Source organism: Bubalus bubalis, chromosome 1, assembly GCF_019923935.1.
Source record: "Bubalus bubalis isolate 160015118507 breed Murrah chromosome 1, NDDB_SH_1, whole genome shotgun sequence".
NCBI lineage: Eukaryota > Metazoa > Chordata > Mammalia > Artiodactyla > Bovidae > Bubalus > Bubalus bubalis.
The window spans coordinates 161046981-161071241 of NC_059157.1; the positions used below are offsets into that span (position 1 = coordinate 161046981).

General features: G+C 37.1%; 1 protein-coding gene across 1 annotated transcript in view; it reads right to left on the minus strand.

Annotated features, from left to right (window-relative positions):
• Nucleotides 1-24261, minus strand: part of LOC102395508 (arylacetamide deacetylase-like) — a 33874-nt gene that overhangs the window by 1395 nt on the left and 8218 nt on the right. The window contains exon 2 of the mRNA XM_045166282.1: nucleotides 22466-22531. Coding sequence (XP_045022217.1) covers nucleotides 22466-22531 — 66 coding nt within the window. The remainder of the gene's footprint in view (nucleotides 1-22465; nucleotides 22532-24261) is intronic.

Consider the following 24261-nt stretch of genomic DNA (forward strand, 5'->3'; position numbering starts at 1 on the left):
TTGTAAATTTCTTCCCTTTATTGTGAAATACTAACAAAAGGAAAAAAAAAACCTAACCCTAGTTTCATGTTGATCAATGCACATATTCACATCTCAATAGAATGTGAATCATTCTCTTTGGTGATCCTTTCATTTGCCCCTGATCAGCTTTCTTTTCCATTTGAGAAAATTTTCAATTGCCTAGTCCAAATTAGCTTTGTTTACTTGCCTTTAATGCAACTGGCATGTGGTTAGAGGCTGGGAATGTAAATATGTAGAGATATGTTCTCTGACTTTAAGGTGCTCACATCAATGAGGTATACGGGCACAGATACAGGTCAACAACAAAATTACAAAAGAAAATAAAATAGTGTGAGTGGACAGCAGTGTTGAGATACAGGGGAGAAATCTCTCATTAAACCTCCCAAGGGTTCTGGGTAGAATTTAGAAAGGATTTGAGTAGACTAGAGACTGCAAGTTTGTATAAATATTTTCCATGAGAATGTGTGTGTATGTCGGGAATTAGCACTCATATAAGTACAAATCTAGCAAAATAGTTTGAGGAATAAAGCTTTCAGCATTTGGGCCCATTTGAAAGACAAGTCAGCCATGGTAAAAAATTTTTACTTTAGAAACACACTGTATCAACAGCAGTTAATAATACTGCCTATTCATTTTAATCTTTTAGCAGCACTCCCTTAATTACTTTTCATACAATCAACTCCACATACCTACAACTAACTTACTACTTCTCCACTGAAGTCTTCTTCCCTCTCCTAGGAAGACTTGTTCCTCCTTTCGTGTGCTGGCAGAGCTTTGCCCTCAGATCTCTTTCACTATTCATTTATCATAGCATCATTATGTAATGTCTGCCCTCATGCAATCAATAAAATTGTCCATGAGGCATTCTTTAACTTTTCAGGACGCCTTTAGCATTAGGTATTGCCAACTCCATCCTCTTTCCTGGTATTCTCTTGTTTCTAGGTTTCTCTTGCATCTCTGACCATTCTTAGTCCTACAGTATTGCTGTCATCTCTTCTCGCACCATTTGAAAATATTAATAGTTTCATGCCAACACTCCCTAAGTCACGCAACCTAGAACACTGGCAATCAAACTCACTTCAGACCTAGGGAACTGGGGCACTGCTCAGGGTTCCAACATTAGAAGGACTGTTTGGATTTCTTTGGTAACTGCTTCACCACAGGGTATAGACCCAGCAGGGCACAGTGGCATGTCTTTCCTTTGCAAACCACACTCTCAGTACCTTGGACCTTGGGCCTGGAATAGAATCTTGCTACTTTTAATCCACAGTCCTATCCATTGTGATATCCTTCCTTAAAAAAAATTTACTAAAAGTCTTTTTAACATAAAAACAAAACTATTTTTCTGAATACATTTTGATCTGGGAAAGGGATAGAAATGTTGCTGGGGGAAAAATAAGCAAGAAAACATAACTCATTATTTAGTTGTATGCTGTTAAGCAGAAGATGATTTCAAGAAAGCAGACTATACTTTAACATTTAATTTAAAAAACTGAACATTTTTTAACCTCTATATGGTGCCATTGGGAAAGCATACTTGAAGTATAATCATTTGAGTCTTGAAAGATAAATAAGATATTTGCAGCAATATGTTAGTAAGCTCAAAAGACAAAGAAATGATTTTATTTTCTAAGGAGCTTCTTCTTCATTCTGGAAAATTCGTAAGTTCTATCAGTGAGTGGTAGGATCAGAAACTCTCATAATTTTTGTAACAGAAATGTTTTAAAATCCAAATGTTAATAAACATTTATTTAGAATGAGATTTCAAAAACTCCATTGATTCATGTTGCTTGAATGAAATGAGTCTCAGAAGCAGAAACACAATATTTAAATTATAGATCATAGTATGAGAGTAATAATTTATATTATATGAAGTGAATCTTCCAAAATATCACCCTTATCATTACTACCCAAACAGCAACTACCACCATGGATATAAAACAATCCCCTTCTTAATGATTTTGGCTTCCGTTAGCACACATATATATGGACAGGAATGTTGTTAAATGTTGTATCTTTCACAGTTACATTTTCATCTGATATTGGTGAAATGCTTTGAAAGCCTGAAAAGAATGCCATGAATCCATAAATTGGCTTAGCCCCAGTATTTCAGCACACAGGGCCTAAAATAAAACAGACACACACATCTATTCTAAATGCAAAAGGTGTTTTTGATCCAAGAGTGCACATTAATATTCAATATGACACCAAAAGTTTTAGTTGCAATCTTTCAGAAAATCTGTCATGATACCACCAGAAGATATACAAACCCAGATGCTTTATTACCATATGATGATTTCCCATAGGTGACAATAATTCTTTATACAGTCATCCAATAGGAGTATTAATATGAAATATATAATTCTGTATTAAATACAGTCAATGACCAGGAGAACTAAGCAAACTTTATTCTCAGAGCCAAAAGAAAGACTTAAGTTATAAAAGGACATCATTTTTAATATGCTGTCTAGGTTGGTCATAACTTTCCTTCGAAGGAGGAAGCGTCTTTTAATTTCATGGCTGCAATCACCATCTGCAGTGATTTCAGAGCCCAGAAAAATAAAGTCTCCCACTGTTACAACTGTTTCCCCATCTATTTGCCATGAAGTGATGGGAACAGATGCCGTGATCTTAGTTTTCTGAATGTTGAGCTTTAAGCCAAGTTTTTCACTCCTCTTTTTCACTTTCATCAAGAGGCTCTTTAGTTATTCTTCACTTTCTGCCATAATGGTGGTGTCATCTGCATATCCGAGGTTACTGATATTTCTCCCGGCAATCTTGATTCCAGCTTGTGCTTCACCCAGCCCAGCGTTTCTGATGATGTACTCTGCAGAGAAGTTAAATAAGCAGGGTGACAATACACAGCCTTGACATACTCCTTTTCCTATTGGGAACCAGTCTGTTGTTCCATGTCCAGTTCTAACTGTTGCTTCCTGACCTGCATAGAGGTTTCTCAAGAGGCAGGTCAGGTGGTCTGGTATTCATATCTCTTGAAGAATTTTCCACAGTTTATTGTGATCCACACAGTCAAAGGCCTTGGCATAGTCAATAAAGCAGAAATAGATGTTTTTCTGGAACTCTCTTGCTTTTTCCATGATCCAGCAGATGTTGGCAATTTGATCTCTGGTTCCTCTGCTTTTTCTAAAACCAGCTTGAACATCTGGAAGTTCACGGTTCATGTATTGCTGAAGCCTGGCTTGGAGAATTTTGAGCATTACTTTACTAGCGTGTGAGATGAGTGCAATTGTGCGGTAGTTTGAGCCTTCTTTGGCATTGCCTTTCTTTGGGATTGGAATGAAAACTGACCTTTTCCAGTCCTGTGGCCACTGCTGAGTTTTCCAAATGTGCTGGCATATTGAGTGCAGCACTTTCACAGCATCATCTTTCAGGATTTGAAATAGCTCAACTGGAATTCCATCACCTCCACTAGCTTTGTTCGTAGTGATGCTTTCTAAGGCCCACTTGACTTCACATTCCAGGATGTCTGGCTCTAGGTCAGTGATCACACCATCATGATTATCTGTGTTGTGAAGCTCTTTTTTGTACAGTCCTTCTGTGTATTCTAGCTACCTCTTCTTAATATCTTCTGCTTCTGTTAGGTCCATACCATTTCTGTCCTTTACCGAGCCCATCTTTGCATGAAATGTTCTGTTGGTATCTCTAATTTTCTTGAAGAGATCTCTAGTCTTTCCTATGACAGACCTAGAGTCTGTACCATTTAGCTGTACAGCAGAAACTAACACAACATTGTCAAGCAATTGTACCCCAATAAAAGCAAAACAACAAAAGGTGTTTCTAGTTCCTTGGCCCAATGACTATTCTTTCTTGCTATATGTTCACAGTTTCCTAATTATTAATTTTGAGGGAGATGTTTGACATTCAGGTGAGGTCTGAAGCAAAGGCTTATACTTTAAGAGAGAGGGAACACAGGGAGTTGGATAGCTGAGATGGCCCGAAAAGATTCTACTCGCTTTCATTAGCAGCTGCCAGCTTCAACCCTATGATCTCAAGGTCTCTACTTGTAATTATGCAACCATTTCAGACTCAATTCAGTTCTTGCTTAACAAGCACCCTTACTTCTTGACAGCCTCCAATCCTAATTCTTGACAGAGAATTTTGTAACTTTGTGGTATTTCCTATACAAGTCTCTCCCATTTTATACTGTGGTGGAGCATAATTCAAGTGCTTCTCAAAATACAGATTTGAGATATAGCTTTTCCAAGCTATATTCTCAGTTTGGCTCAAGTAAAACTCTTTTCTATTCCTATTGTAGATTGTTGATTATTTCCATTAGCAATTTGTATGCTCCCTTTGAAAAATGTCTAATCAAATACTTTTCTTTCAAAAGAAAGCTTTTTTTTTTTAATTGAGTTGCATGAGTTATTTGTGTATTTTGGATATTAACTCTTAATTGGAGAGTCATCTGCAAATATTTTCTCCCATTTCACAGGTTGCCTTTTCATTTTGTTGATGGTTTCCTTTGTTGTGCAGAAACTTTAGTTTGATGTAGTCTCACTTTCATTGTTATTATTATTATTGCTACACTTATTTAGGTGTCAAATCCAAAAAAATCATTGCCAAGACCAATGTTAGGATATCTGTACAACCATATTTATTGCAGCATTATTTACAGTAGGCAAGTATGGACATGACTGTTACCAAGAAAGGATTTGCTGTCCAACCTGCATACAAACCAATACTATGGTAATGGCTTCTGAGAAAAGAAAAAGCTCTGTTGTCAGGTTGAAGCGCAAGGACATAGGCAGGGTTCAAATCTGTCTCCACAATTCAGGGTACAGGGCAAAATTTTAAAGGCCAGAGGGAACAAGCTTATATGCACAAATGCTTATGGGGCAGGTTTTGATTAGGTTTTAGAATGTGACCATTTATGGTAAGGATGGTAAAGGGGCTTCAGCACTGAATCTTTTTGGAAAATGGACTCTTTGCTTCTGAAAGGATTCTAACATTCAGGTTCCAGTCACATCACAGTTCTTTGACTTGGTTGTGTGTGTGTGTATGTGTGTGTGTGGAGGTGGGGGGGAGTCAGGGGATTTTAGTTACAGTTGTTGCTGCTGCTGCTGCTGCTGCTGCTAAGTCGCCTCAGTCGTGTCCGACTCTGTGCGACCCCATAGACGGCAGCCCACCAGGCTCCCCTGTCCCTGGGATTCTCCAGACAAAAATACTGGAGTGGGTTGCCATTTCCTTCTCCAATGTATGAAAGTGAAAAGTGAAAGTGAAGTCACTCAGTCGTGTCCGACTCTTCGCGACGCCATGGACTGCAGCCTACCAGGCTCCTCTGTCCATGGGATTTTCCAGGCAAGAGTACTGGAGTGGGGTGCCATCGCCTTGAGGTAAAAAAATTTCTCTATTGTGCATGTTTTGGCTGCATGACTTGTAGTTCTGTTGTCTTTAGGAAACAACAGAGTATCTTGGTAGAAACAGGATAAAGCTAACTTGGGCTGCTTTTTTTGTTACACAACCTCAGTTCAGTTCAGTGGCTCAGTTGTCTCTGACTCTTTGTGACCCCATGGACTGCAGCACGCCAGGCTTCCTTTTCCATCACCAACTCAACTCATGTCCAGTGAGTTAGTGGTGCCAACAAACCATCTCATCCTCTGTCGTTCACTTCTTCTCCTGCCTTCAATCTTTCCCAGCATCAGGGTCTTTTCCAATGAGTCAGTTCTTCCAATCAGGTGGCAAAAGTATTGGAGTTTCAGCTTTAGCATCAGTCCTTCCAATAAATATTCAGCACTGATTTCCTTTAGGTTTGAACTCCTTGCAGTCCAAGGGACTCTCAAGAGTCTTCAACACGAAAGTTCAAAGCATCAATTCTTCGACGTCAATTTTCTTTATGGTCCAACGCTCACATCCATACATGACTACTGAAAAAACCATAGCTTTGACTACCTTTGTCGGTAAAATGATGTCTCTGCTTTTTAATATGCTGTCTATGTTTATTATAGCTTTTCTTCTAAGGAGCAAGTGTCTTTTAATTTCATGGCTGAAGTCACCATCTGCAGTGATTTTGGAGCCTCTGAAAATAAAGTCTGTCACTGTTTCCATTGTTTCCCCATCAATTTGCCATGAAGTGATGGGACCTGATACCATGATTTTAGTTTCTTGTTCTTTTTTAAATTAATTTATTTATTTTAATTGGGGGCATTACTTTACAGCATTGTAGTGATTTTTACCATTCATTGACATGAATGTGCCATGGGTGTACATGTGTCCCCCATCATGAACCCCCTTCCCACCTCCCTCCCCATCCCATCCCTCAGGCTTGTCCCAGTGCACTGGCTTTGATTGCCCTGTTTCATGCATTGAACTTGGACTGGTGATCTATTTCACATATGGTAATATACATGTTTCAATGCTATTCTCTCAAATCACCCCACCCTCGCCTTTTCCCAAAGAGTCCAAAAGTCTGTTCTTTATATCTGTGTCTCTTTTGCTGTTTCGCATATAGGGTCATTGTTCCCATCTTTCTAAATTCCATATGTATGTGTTAATATACTGTATTGGTGTTTCTCTTTCTGACTTACTTCACTCTGTATACAGGCTCCAGTTTCATCCATCTCATTAGAACTGATTCAAATGTGCTCTTTTTAATAGCTGAGTAATATTCCATCGTGTATATGTACCACAGCTTTCTTATCAATTTGTCTGCCAATGAACATCTAGGTTGCTTCCATGTCCTAGCTATTGTAAACAGTGCTGCGATGAACATTGGGGTACATGTGTCTCTTTCAGTTCTGGTTTCCTCATGGGATTGAGGAAATCCCATTTCCTCAATCAGCAGTGGGATTGCTGGGTTGTATGGCAGTTCTATTTCAAGTTTTTAAAGGAATTTCCATACTGGTCTCCTCAATGGCTGTACTAGTTTTCATTTCCACCAACAGTGTAGGAGGGTTCCCTTTTCTCCACACTCTCTCCAGCATTTATTGTTTGTAGACTTTCTGATGGTAGCCATTCTGACCAGTTAAGAAGACTCTTGAGAGTCCCTTGGACTGCAAGGAGATTCAACCAGTCTATCCTAAAGGAGAACAGTCCTGGGTGTTCATTGGAAGGACTGATTCTGATGCTGAAATGCCAATACTTTGGCCACCTAGTGCAAAGAGCTGACTCATTTGAAAAGACCCTAATGCTGGGAAAGATGGAGGGCAGGAGGAGAAGGGGACGGCAGAGGATGAGATTGTTGGATGGCATCACTGACTCAATGGACATGAGTTTGGGTAGACTGCAGGAGTTGGTGATGGACAGGGAGGCCTGGCATGCTGTGGTTCATGGGGTCGCAAAGAGTCGGACACGACTGAGCGACTGAACTGAACTGAACTGATTCTGATCGGTGTGAGATGGTACCTCATTGTGGTTTTGATTTGCGTTTCACCAATAATGAGTGATGTTGAGTATCTTTTCTTGTGTTTGTTAGCTATCCATATGTCTTCTTTGGAGAAATGTCTGTTTAGTTCTTTGGCCCATTTTTTTTTTTTAATTGGGTCGTTTATTTTTCTGGTATTGAACTGCATAAGCTGCTTGTATATTTTGGAGATTAATTCTTTGTCAGTTTCTTCATTTGCTATTATTTTCTCCCATTCTGAAGGCTGGCTTTTCACCTTGTTTATAGTTTCCTTCATTATGCAAAAGCATATAAGTTTAATTAGGTCCCATTAGTTTATTTTTGCTTTTACAGGTGGTTGGCCAGTTTTCCCAGCACCACTTATTAAAGAGATTGTCTTTTCTCCATTGTATATTTTTGCCTCCTTTGTCAAAGATAAGGTGTCCATAGGTACATGGATTTATCTCTGGGCTTTCTATTTTGTTCCATTGATCTATATTTCTGTCTTTGTGCCAGTACCATACTGTCTTGATTACTGTAGCTTTGCAGTACAGTCTGAAGTCAGGCAGATTGATTCCTCCAGTTCCATTCTTCTTTCTCAAGATTGCTTTGGCTATTCGAGGTTTTTTGTATTTCCATACTAATTGTGAAATTATTTGTTCTAGTTCTGTGAAAAATACCATTGGTAGCTTGATAAAGATTGCATTGAATCTATAGATTGCTTTGGGTAGTGTACTCATTTTCACTATATTGATTCTTCTGGTCCATGAAAATGGTATATTTATCCATCTATTTGTGTCATCTTTGATTTCTTTTGCCAGTGTTTGATAGTTTTCTATGTACAGGTCTTTTGTTTCTTTAGGTAGATTTATTTCTAAGTATTTTATTCTTTTCATCACAATGGTGAATGGAATTGTCTCCTTAATTTCTCTTTCCTCTTTCTCATTGTTAGTGTATAGGAACACAAGGGATATCTGTATATTAATTTTATATCCTGAAACTTTACTATATTCATTGATTAGCTCTAGTAATTTTCTGGTGGTGTCTTTAGGGTTTTCTATGTAGAGGATCATGTCATCTGCACACAGTGAGAGTATTACTTCTTTTCCAATCTGGATTTCTTTTATTTCTTTTTCTTCTCTGATTGCTGTGGCCAAAACTTCCAAAACTATGTTGAATACTAATGGTGAGAGTGGGCACCCTTGTCTTGTTCCTGACTTTAAGGGAAATGCTTTCAGTTGTTCAATATTGAGGATAATGTTTGCTGTCATTTTATTGTATATGGTTTTCATTATGTTGAGATACTCCCTCTATGCCAGCTTTCTGTTTATTTTTGTTTTGTTTTGTTTTTTTAATCATAAATGGATGCTGAATTTTGTCAAAGGCCTTCTCTGCATCTGTTGAGATAATAATCTGGCTTGTATCTTTTAATTTGTTAATGTGGTGTATCACATTGATTGATTTGTGAATACTGAAGAATCCTTACACCCCCGGGATGAAGCCCACTTGGTCATGAAGTATGATCTTTTTTAATATAGTGTTGGATTCTGTCTGCTAGAATTTTGTTGAGGATTTTTGTATCTAAGTTATTCAATGATATTGGCCTGTAGTTTTCTTTTTTGTGGCATCTTTGTCTGGTTTTGATATTAGGGATTTTTGAATGTTGAGTTTTAAACCAGTTTTGCACTCTCCTCTTTCACTTTCATTGAGAGGCTCTTCAGTTCCTCTTCACTTTCTGCCATAAGATGATATACTCTGCATATCTGAGGTTATTGGTATTTCCTCTGGCAATCTTGATTCCAGCTTGTACTTCATCCAGCCTGGCATTTTGCATGATGTACTCTGCATATAAGTTAAATAAGCAGGGTGACAATACACACCCTTTATATACTCCTTTCCCAATTTGGACCAGTCTGTTGTTCCACGTCTGGTTCTAACTGTTGCTTATCGACCTGCATACAGATTTCTCAGGAGGCAAGTAAGCTGGTCTGGTATACCCATCTCTTGAAGAATTTTCCACAGTTTGTTGTCCAAACAGTCAAAGGCTTTGGCATAGTCAATAAAGCAGAAGGAGATATTTTTCTGGAACTCTCTTGCTTTTCTATGATCCCTCAGGTAGTAGCAATTTGATCTCTGGTTCCTCTTCCTTTTGTAAATCTTGCTTGAACATTTGGAAGATCTCAGTTCACATACTGTTGAAGCCACACTTGGAGAATTTTGAGCATTACTTTGCCAGTGTGTGAGATGACTGCAATGGAGGGGTAGTTTTTACATTCTTTGGCATTGTCTTTCTTAGAAATTGGAATGAAAACTGACACTTTCCAGTCCTGTGGCCACTGTGGAGTTTTCCAAATTTGCTGACAATTTTGTTGCAACACTTTCACAGCATCATCTTTTAGGATTTGAAATAGCTCAACTGGAATTCCCCCACTTCCACTAGCTTTGTTCATAGCTATGCTTCCAAAGGCCCATTTGACTTTGCATTCCAGGATGTCAGGCTCTAGGTGAGTAATCACACCATCCTGGTTATCTGGGTCATGAAGATCTTTTTTGTACAGTTTTTCTGTGTGTTCTTGCCACCTCTTCTTAATATCTTCTGCTTCTGTTAGGTCCATAATATTTCTGTCCTTTATTGTGCCCGTCTCTGCATGAAATGTTCCCTTGTTATCTCTACTATTTTTGAAGAGATCTCTAGTGTTTCCCAGTTTAATGTTTCCCTCTATTTCTTTGCATTGATCACTTAGAAGGCTTTCTTATCTCTCCTTGCTATTCTTTGGAACTCTGCATTCAGATGGGTATATCTTTCCTTTTCTCCTTTGCCTTTAGCTCCCTTTCTTTTCTCAGCTATTTGTAAGGCCTCCTCAGACAATCATTTTGCCTTTTTGCACTTCTTTTTCTTGGGATGGTTTTGATCACTGCCTTCTGCACCATGTCATGAACCTCCAGCCATAGTTCTTCTGGAACTTTGTCTATCAAATCTAATCCCTTGGATCTATTTGTTACTTCCACTGTATAATCCTAAGGGATTTGTTTTAGGTCATATCTGAATTGTCTAGTGGTATTCCCTACTTTCTTTAATTTAAGTTGAATTTTGCAATAAGGAGTTCATGATCTGAATCATAGAAAACTAACCAAATTCATCACATAGACAACATCCCTGTCTAACTCAATGAAGCTATGAACCATGTGTGTAGGGCCAACCATGATGGGTGGGTCATAGTGGAGAGTTTTGACAAAATGTGGTCTACTGGAGAAGATAATGGCAAACCACTTCAGTTATGCTTGCTTTGAAAAGAAGAAAGAGAATGAAAAGAGAAAACAATACAACACTGAAAGATAAACTCCCCAGGTCAGTAGGTGCCCAATACATTACTGGAGAAGAGTGAAGTAACTCCAGAAAGAATGAAGAGATGGAGCCAAAGTGAAAACAATGCCCAGTTGTCGATGCGACTGATGACAGAAGTAAAGTCCAATGCTGTAAAAAAACAATATTGCATAGGAAAGGGGAATGTTAGGTCCATGAATCAAGGTAAATTGCAAGTGGTCAAACAGGAAATGGCAAGAGTGAACATTGACATTTTAGGAATCAGTGAACTAAAATGGGCTGGGATGTGTGAATTTAATTCAGATGACCACTATATGTACTACTGTTGGCAAGAATCCCTTAGAAGAAATGGAGTATCCCTCGTATTCAACAAAAGAGTCTGAAATGCAGTACTTGGGTGCAATCTCAAAAATGACAGAATGATTTCTGTTCATTTCCAAGGCAAACCAATCAGTATCACAGTAATCCAAGTCTATGCCCCAACCACTAATCCCGAAAAAGCTGAAGTTGAACAGTTCTTTGAAGACCTACAAGACCTTCTAGAACTAACATCCCAAAAATGTACTTTTCATCATAGTGGAATGGAATGCAAAAGTAGGAAGTCAAGAGGTACCTGGAGTAACAGGCAAGTTTGGCTTTGGAGTACAAAATTAAGCAGCACAAAGGCTAACAGAGTTTTCTCAAGAGAACACACTGGTCATAGCCAACACCCTCTTCCAACAACACAAGAGAGGACTCTACACAACCTAAGTGTCAACAAATAACTGGATCAAGAAATGTGAAAAAATACACATATTTAGCCTTTACAAAAGGAGATCCTATCATTTACAAAACATGGATGAATCTGGAATGCATCATGCTGAGTAAAATAAGCCAGAGAGAAAAAGACACATACTGCATCAGTTCAGTTCAGTTCAGTTCATTTGCTCAGTCGTGTCCGACTCTTTGCAACCCCATGAATCACAGCATGCCAGGCCTCCCTGTCCATCACCAACTCCCAGAGTTCTCTCAGACTCACGTCCATCGAGTCAGTGATGCCATCCAGCCATCTCATCCTCTGTCGCCCCCTTCTCCTCCTGCCCCCAATCCCTCCCAGCATCAGAGTCTTTTCCAGTGAGTCAACTCTTACCACTTATATGTAGAATCTGTTTCTTTATTTTTTTTTTTAAGCCAAATTGAAGACAGGAAAGTGGTTTCCAGGGACCGATGTGGGTGGAGGAAATAGGGCGAAGTTGGTAAAATGGTAGAGACATTCACAGTAAGATGAATATAAAAGCAATAAGGTCTAAAGATATAATGTGCTAACAAGATGACTATCGTTGACACTTATACAATTGAAATTAGTTGAGAGAACTTAAATGTTCTCAACAAAAAAAAGGCAAATGTGTGGGTGATGGATGTTTTAATTAAGGGAGGGAATCCTTTCATAATTATATGCTATAGAGTAAGAAGTTGAAGTTTCTGAGTAGGGATCAAGTAGAGAAAGCTAAGTTACATCATAACCTACGTAATAAAGGTATTTACTTTTAAAATATAATAAGCATATCATGTTTATAATCTTAAAGATAAGGTCATTGAAACTGACACAATTGCTACTTGTATGGTCTAAGGTAAGGTTATTCTTGATGCAATAATTTCATTTATAATAAAAGCCTGTCAGTTATATAATGGGGCTGTTGTTTGAATTAAAGTATAGAGATCTAAGCATAAATTTTGGCATCTTGGAGGTCTTCATTAAATTGCAATGTTATCATTACTGTTATTATCAATATGCATATTATTTTAAAATTAAAGTAAGAAAGGAATACAATCTAAATTCATGCCCAGGGAATTTCCTGGCTGTCCAGTGGTTAGGACACTGTGCTTTCACTGCAGGGCATCTGGGTTCAACTCCTCATCAGGAGATAGGATCCCCCAAGCCATGAGGTATGGCCAAAAAAAAATCATGCCCAGATAGATATCACTTCACTCATCCTCTATTTAAAACAATTTACTCCTTGGTGCTGCCTAAATTGCTGGATTGAAATATGAAGCACAGCAATTTAATGCATGAACCCTAAAAAACCACTGCTCTAGCAAAGTGGGTGGCAACATAGAAAAGGCCAAGAATAACCAGAGCAGAAAGTATAGTAGAATAAAGGCATAATCAACTATGAGAGTTAAAATCTTCTTCTTGACTGTTGAAGAATTATTAATCCACTGAAAAGTAGAGAAAAAGAATTCTAATCAGAATTCTATGAATTAAAGGAGTATAGGTTTTACACGAATATGTTGATTTTTCTCCCTACTCTCCACCTGGATCACTCTCTCTCTTCTAGATAATGCACACTTTGTAAGAGTCAAGCAAGTCAGGCTCTCAAAAGTGAGCTGATGGGGAAAATCTTCCTCCTTATCTGGGAGAAAACACTGAGTATAGACAAGCACTGTGCCCAGGGCAAGTATGCTAGGAAGCAATGTTAAGTGCTAGGGAAAGGACATGTTTCCCTTACACTGATCTATCTGTACACTATAAAACAGAAAAAGGAGATTAAAATAATGGCACAGCAGAGCATCATACACAATACCATAAAAATACTCACAGAAGAGATTGTCAATGAACTAAATTCTTGACTTTTTTTCTGATGTTCATTTTCACTTATATTCAGCAAGGCAGGAGATGCGTATGATTTCCAAATTTTTAGCCATGAGAAAGTTTCCAAAATGTTTGTGGGAAAGCTTTTGGAATTTAACTAACTCTAGGCTCTTATTTTTCTGTGACCTAATTAAGTGCTACAATTTAAATAGGTTTCCAATAGCAAATTCAGGAGTTTTTCACATGCTTAGATAATGGTTGTGATTAGAGGAAACTGTATGTGATTCTCACCAAATTGATCTCAGGTTTATTTTTGTTTTTATTAATACCAATCTTTTTTTTACAAGGATTCAGTAATCTGCTCTGAAATATTGTGGATATTGTAAAACATCTCATGGAGAGAGAACACCACGAAGAAAGTGGTTGCATTTACTCCCCTTGATCTTCTCACTCCATCTAGGAACAATGCCTTGACCTCAAGCAATCTGCTTATCAAATAGGCTCTCATTAGTTGTTGATGGACCAAAGGGATTTAGCTAAAGCAATATTTACTGCTTCAGAAAGACACAAGCGAACATGACATAAATTATGATACATACACATAAGTCACTTGAAATAAGGCAATATTGTAAAGTAGTGTCTCAACCTGGCAGGGCCATGGGTTGTATGATGGGAAGCAGGAGAGAATTGTGAGTTAGGAAGTGGACAAATCAACTACTTCCTCCATGGACTGGCCCGCATGCCTGTAGATAAAGGAGCATAAAAAATCTTGGGAGACATCTTTCCCACAGTCAGGATTTTAAGTTATGTCAGGCTGCAACCTCTGAGTGCCAAGACCTGGAATGCTTGCATGAAGACGAAATAGTGAATGCTATCACTGTTCTTTGCAATTCTCTCAGTTTTGCAGCTTAGGAAATGTGATGAGTGCAGTGGGTTTACAATATGAGGTAGTATCTATGCTTCTCTGAAAAGAGCATCAAAACAGGCTGAACTCTGATCTGTGCATCCATACCTTTACAAATTCAACTCTATCAAAGTACTTTAATTATTTTTCAATGGACTGTAGCCCGTCATGCTCCTCTGTCCATATTCTAGGAGGTGGGTCAAAGAGGATCTTGCTGCGATTTATGTGTTATATAGCAGCTTCCCACAAGCTATCTATTTTACACATGGTAATGTATATATATGTCAGTGCTACTCTCTCAACTTATGCCATCCTCTCCTTCCCCCACTGTATCCACAAGTCCATTTTCTACACATCTCCAGTCCTTCTCTGGAAATAGGTTCCTTTCCTTGTGCTGTGCTAACCCAATGGACTGTAGCCCGTCATGCTCCTCCATCCATGGGATTTTCCAGGCAAGAATACTGGAGCAGGTTGCCATTTCCTACCCCAGGGGATCTTCCTGACCCAGGGATCAAACCCACATCTCTTACATCTCCTGAACTGGCAGGAAGATTCTTTACCACTGTGCTACCAAATAGGTTCATCAGCGCCATTTTTATAGATTCCATATATATGCATCAATATACAATATTTGGTTTTCTCTCTGACTTACTTCACTCTGTATAATGGGCTCTAGATTCATCCACCTCACTACAACTGACTCAAATTCACATCTTTTTATGGCTGAGTAGTATTCCATTGTATATATGTACTATAACTTCTTTATCCAATCATCTGTCAATGGACATTTAGGTTGCTTCCATGTCCTAGCTATTGTAAATAGTGCTGCAATGAACATTGGGGTGTATGTTTCTTTTTGAATTATGGTTTTCTCAGGATGTATGCCCAATAGTGGAATTGTTGGATCACATGGTAGTTTTATTCCTAGCTTTTTAAGGAATCTCCATACTGTTCTCCATAGTGGCTATATCAATTTATATCCCCACCAGCTGTGCAATATGGTTTCCTTTTCTCCACATCTTCTCCAGCATTTATTGTTTATAGATTTTTTGATGGTCATTCTGACTGATATGAGGTAATACCTCATTTGACTTGCATTCTCTAATAATGAGCAATGTTGAAAATCTTTTCATGTGTTTATTGGCCATTTGTATATCTTCTTTGGCAAAATGTTTGTTTAGGTCTTCTTCCCATTTTTTGATTGGGTTATTTTTCTGATATTGATCTGCATGTATATTTTGGACTTTAATTCTTTGTCAGTTGCTTCATTTGCAATTAATTTCTCCCATTCTGATGGTTATCTTTTCATCTTGTTTATAGTTTCCTTTGCTGTGCAAAAGATTTAAGTTAAATTAGGTCCCATTTGTTTGTTTTTATTTCCATTACTCTAGGAGGTGGGTCAAAGAGGATCTTGATGTGATTTATGTCAACATGTTCTGCCTGTTTTCCTCTAAGAGTTTTATAGTTTCTGGTCTTACATTTAGATCTTTAATTCATTTAGAGTTTATTTTCATGTAAAGTGTTAGGAAGTGTTCTAATTTTATTCTTTTACACACAGATATCCAGTTTCCCAAGGACCATTTATTAAAGAGTCTGTTTTTTCTCCATTGTATATTTCTTGCCTCCTTCATCAAAGATAAGGTGCCCATAGGTGCATGTATTGATCTCTGGGATTTCTATCATGTTCCATTGATCTATATATGTTTTTGTGCCAGAAAAATACTATCTTGATGACTATAGCTTTGTAGTGATAGACTTTATAACTTAGCCCCCAAGATGATAGCTTACACCTTGTCTCGGAATCCTGGACGAGCCCCCAAGATGATAGATGAAAGCGTATGGTGTTCCGCTGAATTTGTGGTCTCTGAAGGAAAAGCTTTAACTCCAGGACCAAAGGCAGTCTAAATCACCCAGAGCATTGTGTTGTAGAAATTTTATTAAAGTAATAGTGACAGAAAAAGCTTCTGACATAGACATCAGAAGCGGGTAGAAAGATTACTCGTCTTGCTAGTTTTAAGCAGGGAATTATATACTTTTCTGCTAGCTGTTGAGAATAGAAAAAAGAAACGCCTCAAGACTGAGAGAGTTGCATCAGGCTTCTCTCCTACAACATACATATCTGCACAAGGGGAGTGGACAAAACATCTCTGGGTGAGATATATTGTATAAGTCTTGAAAGAAAGCAGAACTCCAAACAAGACACATAGTTTCATTAACATAGCTTAAAAAAAATTTTTTTTCATGAGTAAGATGTATTGTTTTGGGGGGCAGTTAGTAGCTCAAGGTTGGAAAAAAGTCACTTTCAGGTGGAACCTATTGTCATCATAGTAACACAGGATTAAAGGAGCCTCCTAAATCCTGACTAAAGTGGAAGAGAAGGAATATAGGGAAAAAAAAAAAAAGGTCTGCCACTTGCAGCTTTCTCCCTCCTGTGGCCTGGAGACCTCTGGCCTCCCTAGAAGACCTACCTAGCAGTTAACTCTTTCAGTAGTATAGTTTGAAGTAAGGCAGGTTGATTCCTCCGGCTCTGTTTTTCTTTCTCAAGATTGTTTTTTGCTATTTGGGGTCTTCAGTGTTTGCAAACAAATTGTAAAAACTTTTTGTTCTAGTTCTGTGAAAAATGTCATTGGTAACTTGTTAGGGATTACACTGAATCTGCAGATTGCTTTGGGGAGTATATTCATTTTGACAATATCGAGTCTTCTGATCCAAGAACATAATATATCTCTTCTTCTGTTTGTGTCATCTTTGATGTCTTTCATCAGTGTCTTATAGTTTTCTGCATAGAGGTCTTTTGTCTCCTTAGGTAGGTTTATTCCTAGATATTTTATTCTTTTTGTTGCAGTAGTGGATGGGATTGTTGTCTTAATTTCTCCTTCTGATGTGATAGTATACCTAGAAAATCCTAAATTACTAGAGCCAATCAATGAATTTAGTCAAGTCACAGGATATAAAATTAATACACAGAAATTGCTTGCATTCCTGTAAACTAACAATGAAAAATCTTTTCTTTCTTTTCTAAGTCTTTTTTCCGTCAACAGAGACTTAACTCTGAGAGCTTGTTTGTGGCCACATGCCCAATCTCAAACCCAGAGGCTGGTGCAGAGTAGCCATACAGTACATGTTTGTTCAATAAATAAAACTTTCTTTAACTGCAAAGGAATTACAATGCCTCTTTTGCAAAGAATTTAAAACTCTTTTCACTGTTTGCTTTCTTTTTAGTATCTTCTCTAATAATAAGTTGTAATTACACATATAATGAAATATTCAATTATAAACAAGATAGTAAAATGTATATGGAATATATCTAAATATGTAAGCAAACATTTAAAATATACTCCCAAATGTTTCTTCAGAGCCAAAGATAACTTACTTGAAATACCCACACTCTGCACTTAAATGTACATATATTTATAACTCAATTTAAAGAGAAAAATGTGTAAAAATAAACTTTCTAATAAACTGTATCCATAATAAAAATGAGTTAAGAAGAATCTATATCCTTCTTATTAGAACTATATGAACCACAAATGCCATTTATGTAATTAAACTTTTTCTAGTATAAACATTAATTAAAAGTAAAAACAGTTTAAATTAATTTTATTAACATGCAATTATCAATATAAAAATACTAAGATATTTTTCTAACAAGCCTTCATAAAATTATGATTGCAAAGATAGAATCATACATGCAAATTTTTTAAGAATACTTAAGAGTTTTCAAATTTTGTAGAATGCACTCACATTTTGTCAAAATATAAAATGACCATCTCAAAAGAAAATGACAACTCAGCAATGGAAGATTAATTTCTTTACTATACATAACATTGCTACAAATTGATAATAAAAATAGCAATGACAGTAGATATATAGAGAAAAATTATGAACAACTATGGGAAAATAAATATGCCATAACCATATCTCACACATCATGGCAAAAATGCAAATTGGTCCCCAATATTTATTCTCTTTAGTCTTAGTGCATTTAATTCTCTCTGAAATCTTCCGTATCTTTCTCTCTCTCTTTGATGTACTCTACTTCTTTATACCTATCTATTGTTCTAATATTCACTTCAGTTGAGTTTGATATGTTGTTAAAGCCATCTTTTAGGTTTTAATTTTCAACTGTTAATCTTCCAAGTAGTCAAGAATAATGGTGACCATGTAAATTTCAACCATCAGGAAACCATACAATTCATTGAGTATAACAAATAATACTACACAATCTCAAACTCCAAATTACCTGTAAATAGAAAAGTAAGCTCTATATTACAGAAGAATTATTTCAAAAGCTCTTGTCAAAACTTTACAGAGAATGGGAAATGTGAGAGTATGTATGAAAAAACTACACAAAAGAGAGAATAAAATGAAGGGACTGAGACTGAAGTAAAATTACCTACTTCCTCAAAAGAGAAAGAATATCCCAAAGTTGAAACTTCTGTAAGAGTCATAGTAGATGTTTATTGCTGATGTTCAGTCGCTAAATTGTGTCTGATTCTTTGCAACCCCATGTACTGAAGCACATCAGGTTTCCCTGTCCTTTACTACTTCCCAGCAATTGCCCAATTTCACGTCCATTGAGATAGTGATGCTATCTAACCATCTTATCATCTGCTGCCTTCTCCTCCTTTTGCCTTCTGTCTTTCCCAGCATGAGGGTCTTTCCCAATAAGCTGGCTCTTTGCATCAGATGGCCAAAGTACTGAAGCTTCAGCTGCAGCATCAGTCCTGCTAATGAATATTCAGGATTGATTTCCTTTAGGATTAACTGGTTTGATCTCCTTGTAGTCCAAGGGACTCTAAAAAGTCTTCTCCAGCCCCATGATTCAAAATCATTAATTATTCAGCACTCAGCCTTCTTTATGGTTCAACTCTTACCATCGGTAATGACTACTGGAGAAACCATAGCTTTGACTATATGGACCTTTGCTGGCAAATTGATGTCTCTGCTTTCTAATACACTGTTTAGGTTTGTCATACCTTTCCTCCCAAGGAGCAAGCATCTTTTAATTTCATGGCTGCAGAGACAGTTCTCAGTGATTTTGGAACCCAAGAAAATAAAATCTGTCACTGCTTCCACTTTTTTAAGTAGATCATAGAACTTACTTAAATGAAGAGACTTAATAAAATATGCACACTGCTCATTTTGGTTGAGAACTGGGGAGGAAGAGGAAATGAAACAGAGAGGGTTTATAGCTCAGGGAATAATCTGAAAAAGAAAGGATAATGTTGGTAAATATTTTCTAACTTTTCTTCTTGTTTATATGAAGTATAAAATTTTTCATTAATTTTATAAACTTTTCTAAATTTAATTTTCTAAACACCTGTATGCATATCTATTTTAATAGCTTTTTATTTGGTTATCTTAAATTACCCAAGTCATATGAAACAATAATAATGTATGTCTTTTCCAGTTTTTTATTTTTAAATTTTATTTTCTTATCTAATTGAGATGGATAGGATATACACAGAAAAAGAAATATAGTAAAGGTAATGATATTCATAAGTTCTATTTAATTTTGATATTATCATGAAGTTAATTTTGGATTATAATAACTTGTTTAGCCATATAAATCTATTACTATTACATGAATATTGTTTAAAGGTCAAAAAGTGAATGTGAACTTTTATTTCTCTTTGAGATATTTAGAGACAAGCATATGATTTTTCTCATTACTACTAACAAAGATACTGAATAATCCCTTTATTCCTAATATTAATATAAACACTTCTTAGTTATGATATATTGCTCTTATACTCTGCTAATGTATTCCCTTTGCTTATATGTTTTTTCATTTGTTATGCATAAGTAAATTCTATCTGTAGGTTCTCCTTTCCTACTATCCTTCTAGTTTTGATGTAACCATCTCATAAAATGAATACAGAAATGTTTCCTTTTTAGATCATCCCAGTAACACTGCTTTTTTTCTGATCAGTCAGAATTATTTTTAAATTTCTGGTATGGTAATATATATTGAAAATACATTTTAGATTCAGTTTATTTTGCTGTTGGAATTTCTCAGTGGCTTAGCGGTAAAGAATCCACCTGCAATGCAGGAGACACAGGAAACATTGTCTTAATTCCTGGGTCAAGAATATTCCCCTGGAGGAGGGCACAGTAACCCACTCCAGTATTATTGCCTGGAGAATCCCCATGGACAGAGGAGCCTGGTGGGCTACAGTCAATGCAGTCGCAAACAGTAGGATACGACTGAGCGACTAAGCACAGAACGTTCATTAATTTCTATCTGGTGTATTTTTCTTCTCAATTAGGAGACATAGAGGCCCAGCAATCCCACTGCTGGACATATACTCCGCAGAAGCCAGAATTGAAAGAGTCACATGTAACCCAATGTTTGTTGCAGCACTATTTACAATAGCTGGGACATGGAAGCAACATAGATGTTCATCGGCAGATGAATGCATAAGAAAGTTGTGGTTATTTACACACAATTCAATATTACTCAGCTATAAAAAGGAACACATTTGAGTCAGTTCTAATGAGGTAGATAAACCTGGAGCCTACTATATACAGTGAAGTAAGTCAGAAAGAGAAAGATAAATACTATATATTAACGCCTATATATGGAATTTAGAAAGAGAGTACCAACGATCCTACATGCAGGGTAGAAAAGGAGACAAGACATAAAGAACAGACTTTTGGACTCAGATGGAGAAGGTGAGGGTGGGATGATTTGAGAGAATAACACTGAAACAGGTACATCACCATATGTAAACTAGATGACCAGTGCCAGTTCGATGTACGAAGCAGGGCACCCAAAGCCAGTGCTCTGGGACAACCCAGAGGGATAGGGTGGGGAAGGAGATGGGAGGGGGATTCAGGATGGATGGGACACATGTATACCTGTGGCTGATTCATTTTGATGTATGGGAAAAACTATCACAATATTGTAAAGTAATTATCCTCCAACTAAAATAAATTTAAAAAAAAAACTCAACTCTTGAACTAGCTAAGTAAACAAACAAACCAAAAAAGGGGGGAAAAAAACTTTTTGTAGCCATTGCAAGGATGATTTTGGAGGTGTCTACTACTTGGTCAATTGCATACTGAGTCTGTGGTAGAACTGAAATGTTGTTATCCAGTGGCATCCTTTGGGACTTGTAATAAGCATTTTTTTTTTCCTTTTCTCTGTATTTTGGTGTTTCAACATCTGAGGTCTTTCTTAGCATGGAGGGACTACCCCTCTCAGAGTCAGCTAATGCAGAGAGATAAGCCACCAACTTGCCTGTGAGCACATTTTTCATATACAAACCAATCAGTTCAGAATCCATTCCCTTGAAGTCTCTTGATCTTAATCACCCCAGGGCCTAATCATCTAATCACCACAGGGCCAAGTACCGGCCAGGGACAGCCCCTATACCAAACTGTGCCCTGAAATTATTCAAATTAGCCAATCCTAACCTTGCTTATCCTGCCTTGCCTATATTCTTTCCCATGGAAACCACAATAAAGCTCTGGTCCATATTTCCCTCTGCTCTCTCTGCATCCTGATCAACTCTGGTGCTTCCACGTGTGGTACCCGCATGGTGTGACATGCCTCCTCCTTGCGGCACCTGTGAGAAACTCTTTTAATTGGCAGTCATCTCCTGATCTCTTTGCCATAGAAGAAGAATAATAAAATCTATGCTTTCAAGTCAGATTACAGATTCGAAACCTACCTTGTAAAAGAAAATTGCTTTCCTGTACCTGGGCTATGGGACAAATAGCTCCTGCCACAGAAGGCAGCCTGATAACCTAAGATATGTGCTACTTACTATGTCACTTACAATGTCAGAGAAATCTCAAGTAGGAATCTCTGGGTTTGTGCTTTATAAACACTTTTGTCCCTGAACTTTCCTCTACTTTTCCCCTCAACCCACTGGAATGGGTTGCCATTGCCTTTTCCCATTCATAATTTAGAAAGAGTAATTACACATTTCATTTAGCAGTTTGAGGCATATGTGCCTAAAAGTTTTCTTCAGACATCTTGGCTACTGCCCTAGTGAAGACAAAACTTCTTGGGGGACCATGAGAAGAGGAGTAACATGATCTTTCATTTTAAAAAAGATCATTCTGTTTGACATCTGGCAAATTGATTCTAAGGATTCAAAATGAAAAAGGAGAGAGAAATTATAATCCTATTGGACTATTTCCAGCAAAAATTGATAGTGATTTAGATCAGGATGTTAGCAATGGAAATAAGAATAAAAAAAGAATTGGATACAGGATATATTTTGGCTAAGAGGATTTAATAATGATATCTGTGACAGAAAAAAAAGAGACAAATAATAGTGAATTTTTGTTTACCTGTTTTGGTTTTACTCTGCTTTTGTTTGTTTTTGCCTTGAATAACTGGAAAAAAGGAGTTTCTATCTGCAGAAATGAGAAAGATGAAGATCAGCAATTATTTGATAGAAGATCATAAATTTAAGTTTGAGGTATTTATTTAAATCCAACTGGGATTGTAAAGTACATATATAGATGTATATGTATACCTAATCTGGAGTTAAGAAGATTCAGACCAGAGATGTGAATTGGGATTTCAGTTTACAGATTATTGAAAGCCATGAGACTAGCTGATATCACCAGAGAATAAAGCATGGGTTAATTAAAAAAAAAAAATGCAAATGCAGAAACACTCCACTAAGAGATCAAGAAAAAAGACAGATGAGAAAATGTAATAGAGAACAAGAGATAGAAGCTCGGGGTGTATACAAGAAAGTGATCATAATGATTGACTGAAGAACTAAATCTGAATAAGGAAGGAAAAATACATGCAGAATGAAGAAATTTAAAATGCTGATATAATTCAAGTACATGGTAATTAGGAGTATTAGTGAGAGTGATCTGGTATGACAGCAGGTTACAGTCAGATAATAGCCTATTTGATACTGAGATTATAGGGTGCAGTTTCGGTTAGTAACAGTCTAAGGTATGATCATAAGAGCAAAAGGTTTATGCAGAGTAAAAGCCAACATTATCAGGGAGAAGGAAAGTCAAACAATTTACAGTTCACAATGTTAGTTGTATCATCTATATAGATTTTGAAATCCCCAATTGTAATAGTGGAGATAGCGACAGTGACTTTAAAGGTGAAATCTTTGAGACATTAGAGTCAGTGATGCAGAGGTTGGCAGGTGACTACATAATGGAAACGTAACTGATGATAGTGTCTACTACCATGATATGAGAGGCTGTAGGGAGAGAGAATAGTCTGGTAGCATCAATGAACAAGGAAGATACTTATGGTTTGATCAATGTGGGAGGGAAAATAGAAGCCTGGTCCTTAATTAAGTACTACATCTCAGATGACAGTTAATAGAAGGCACAGATAAAATCTTATGGATATCTGTTCAGATGACCCAAGAGTTCTAGAGAACTCAGTGGAAAGATTATAGGAATTGAGAAGGGGTTGTGGAAAGGGGAGAATCAGGGACAGGGAATACGTTACAGAGATTAAGGGGTGAGAAATGAAAGTGATTGAGAGTGAGGACAGATGTAGAGAGGGGTAAAGATCAATTAATGATAGCCAGTTATCCCTTCCCCTGTGATCTTCCCAACCCAGGAATTGAACCAGGGTCTCCTGCATTGCAGGAAGTTTCTTTACCAACTGAGCTATCAGCGAAGCCCAAGACGTCATCAGGACACCAATTCTCTTATTCATCCTATTGTACTTGGTAAAAACCAAAAGTGGGGATCTAGATGGACTTTTGTAATAGAAACTTAAGCTGAGAATAGATAATTCTTTTGTTGCTGTTGCTTTGTTAGTTATTGATCCCTCCGTCTGCTATAACTTTAGGCTGGAAATCTGAGACACATGCAACTGACATCAATTTGTTGCATCATTATTATTTATATAGCTTTAAAAAAGTACTTTGTGTCATATGCTATGTCCATATTTAAATATATCTTTCTATTCCAAATTAAGACTATATCCCTACCTGGTAATTAACATACATTGTTTTGATTTATGGGTAGGTGGTTTGAAGGAGGTAAAAGAGTGGGACATACAGATACAAGTAAAAAAGTCCTCTTCAACTGAGTACACAAATATTACAGTACACAAGTATCCCAATGGTGCTCCATTTGGAACCATAAGTATG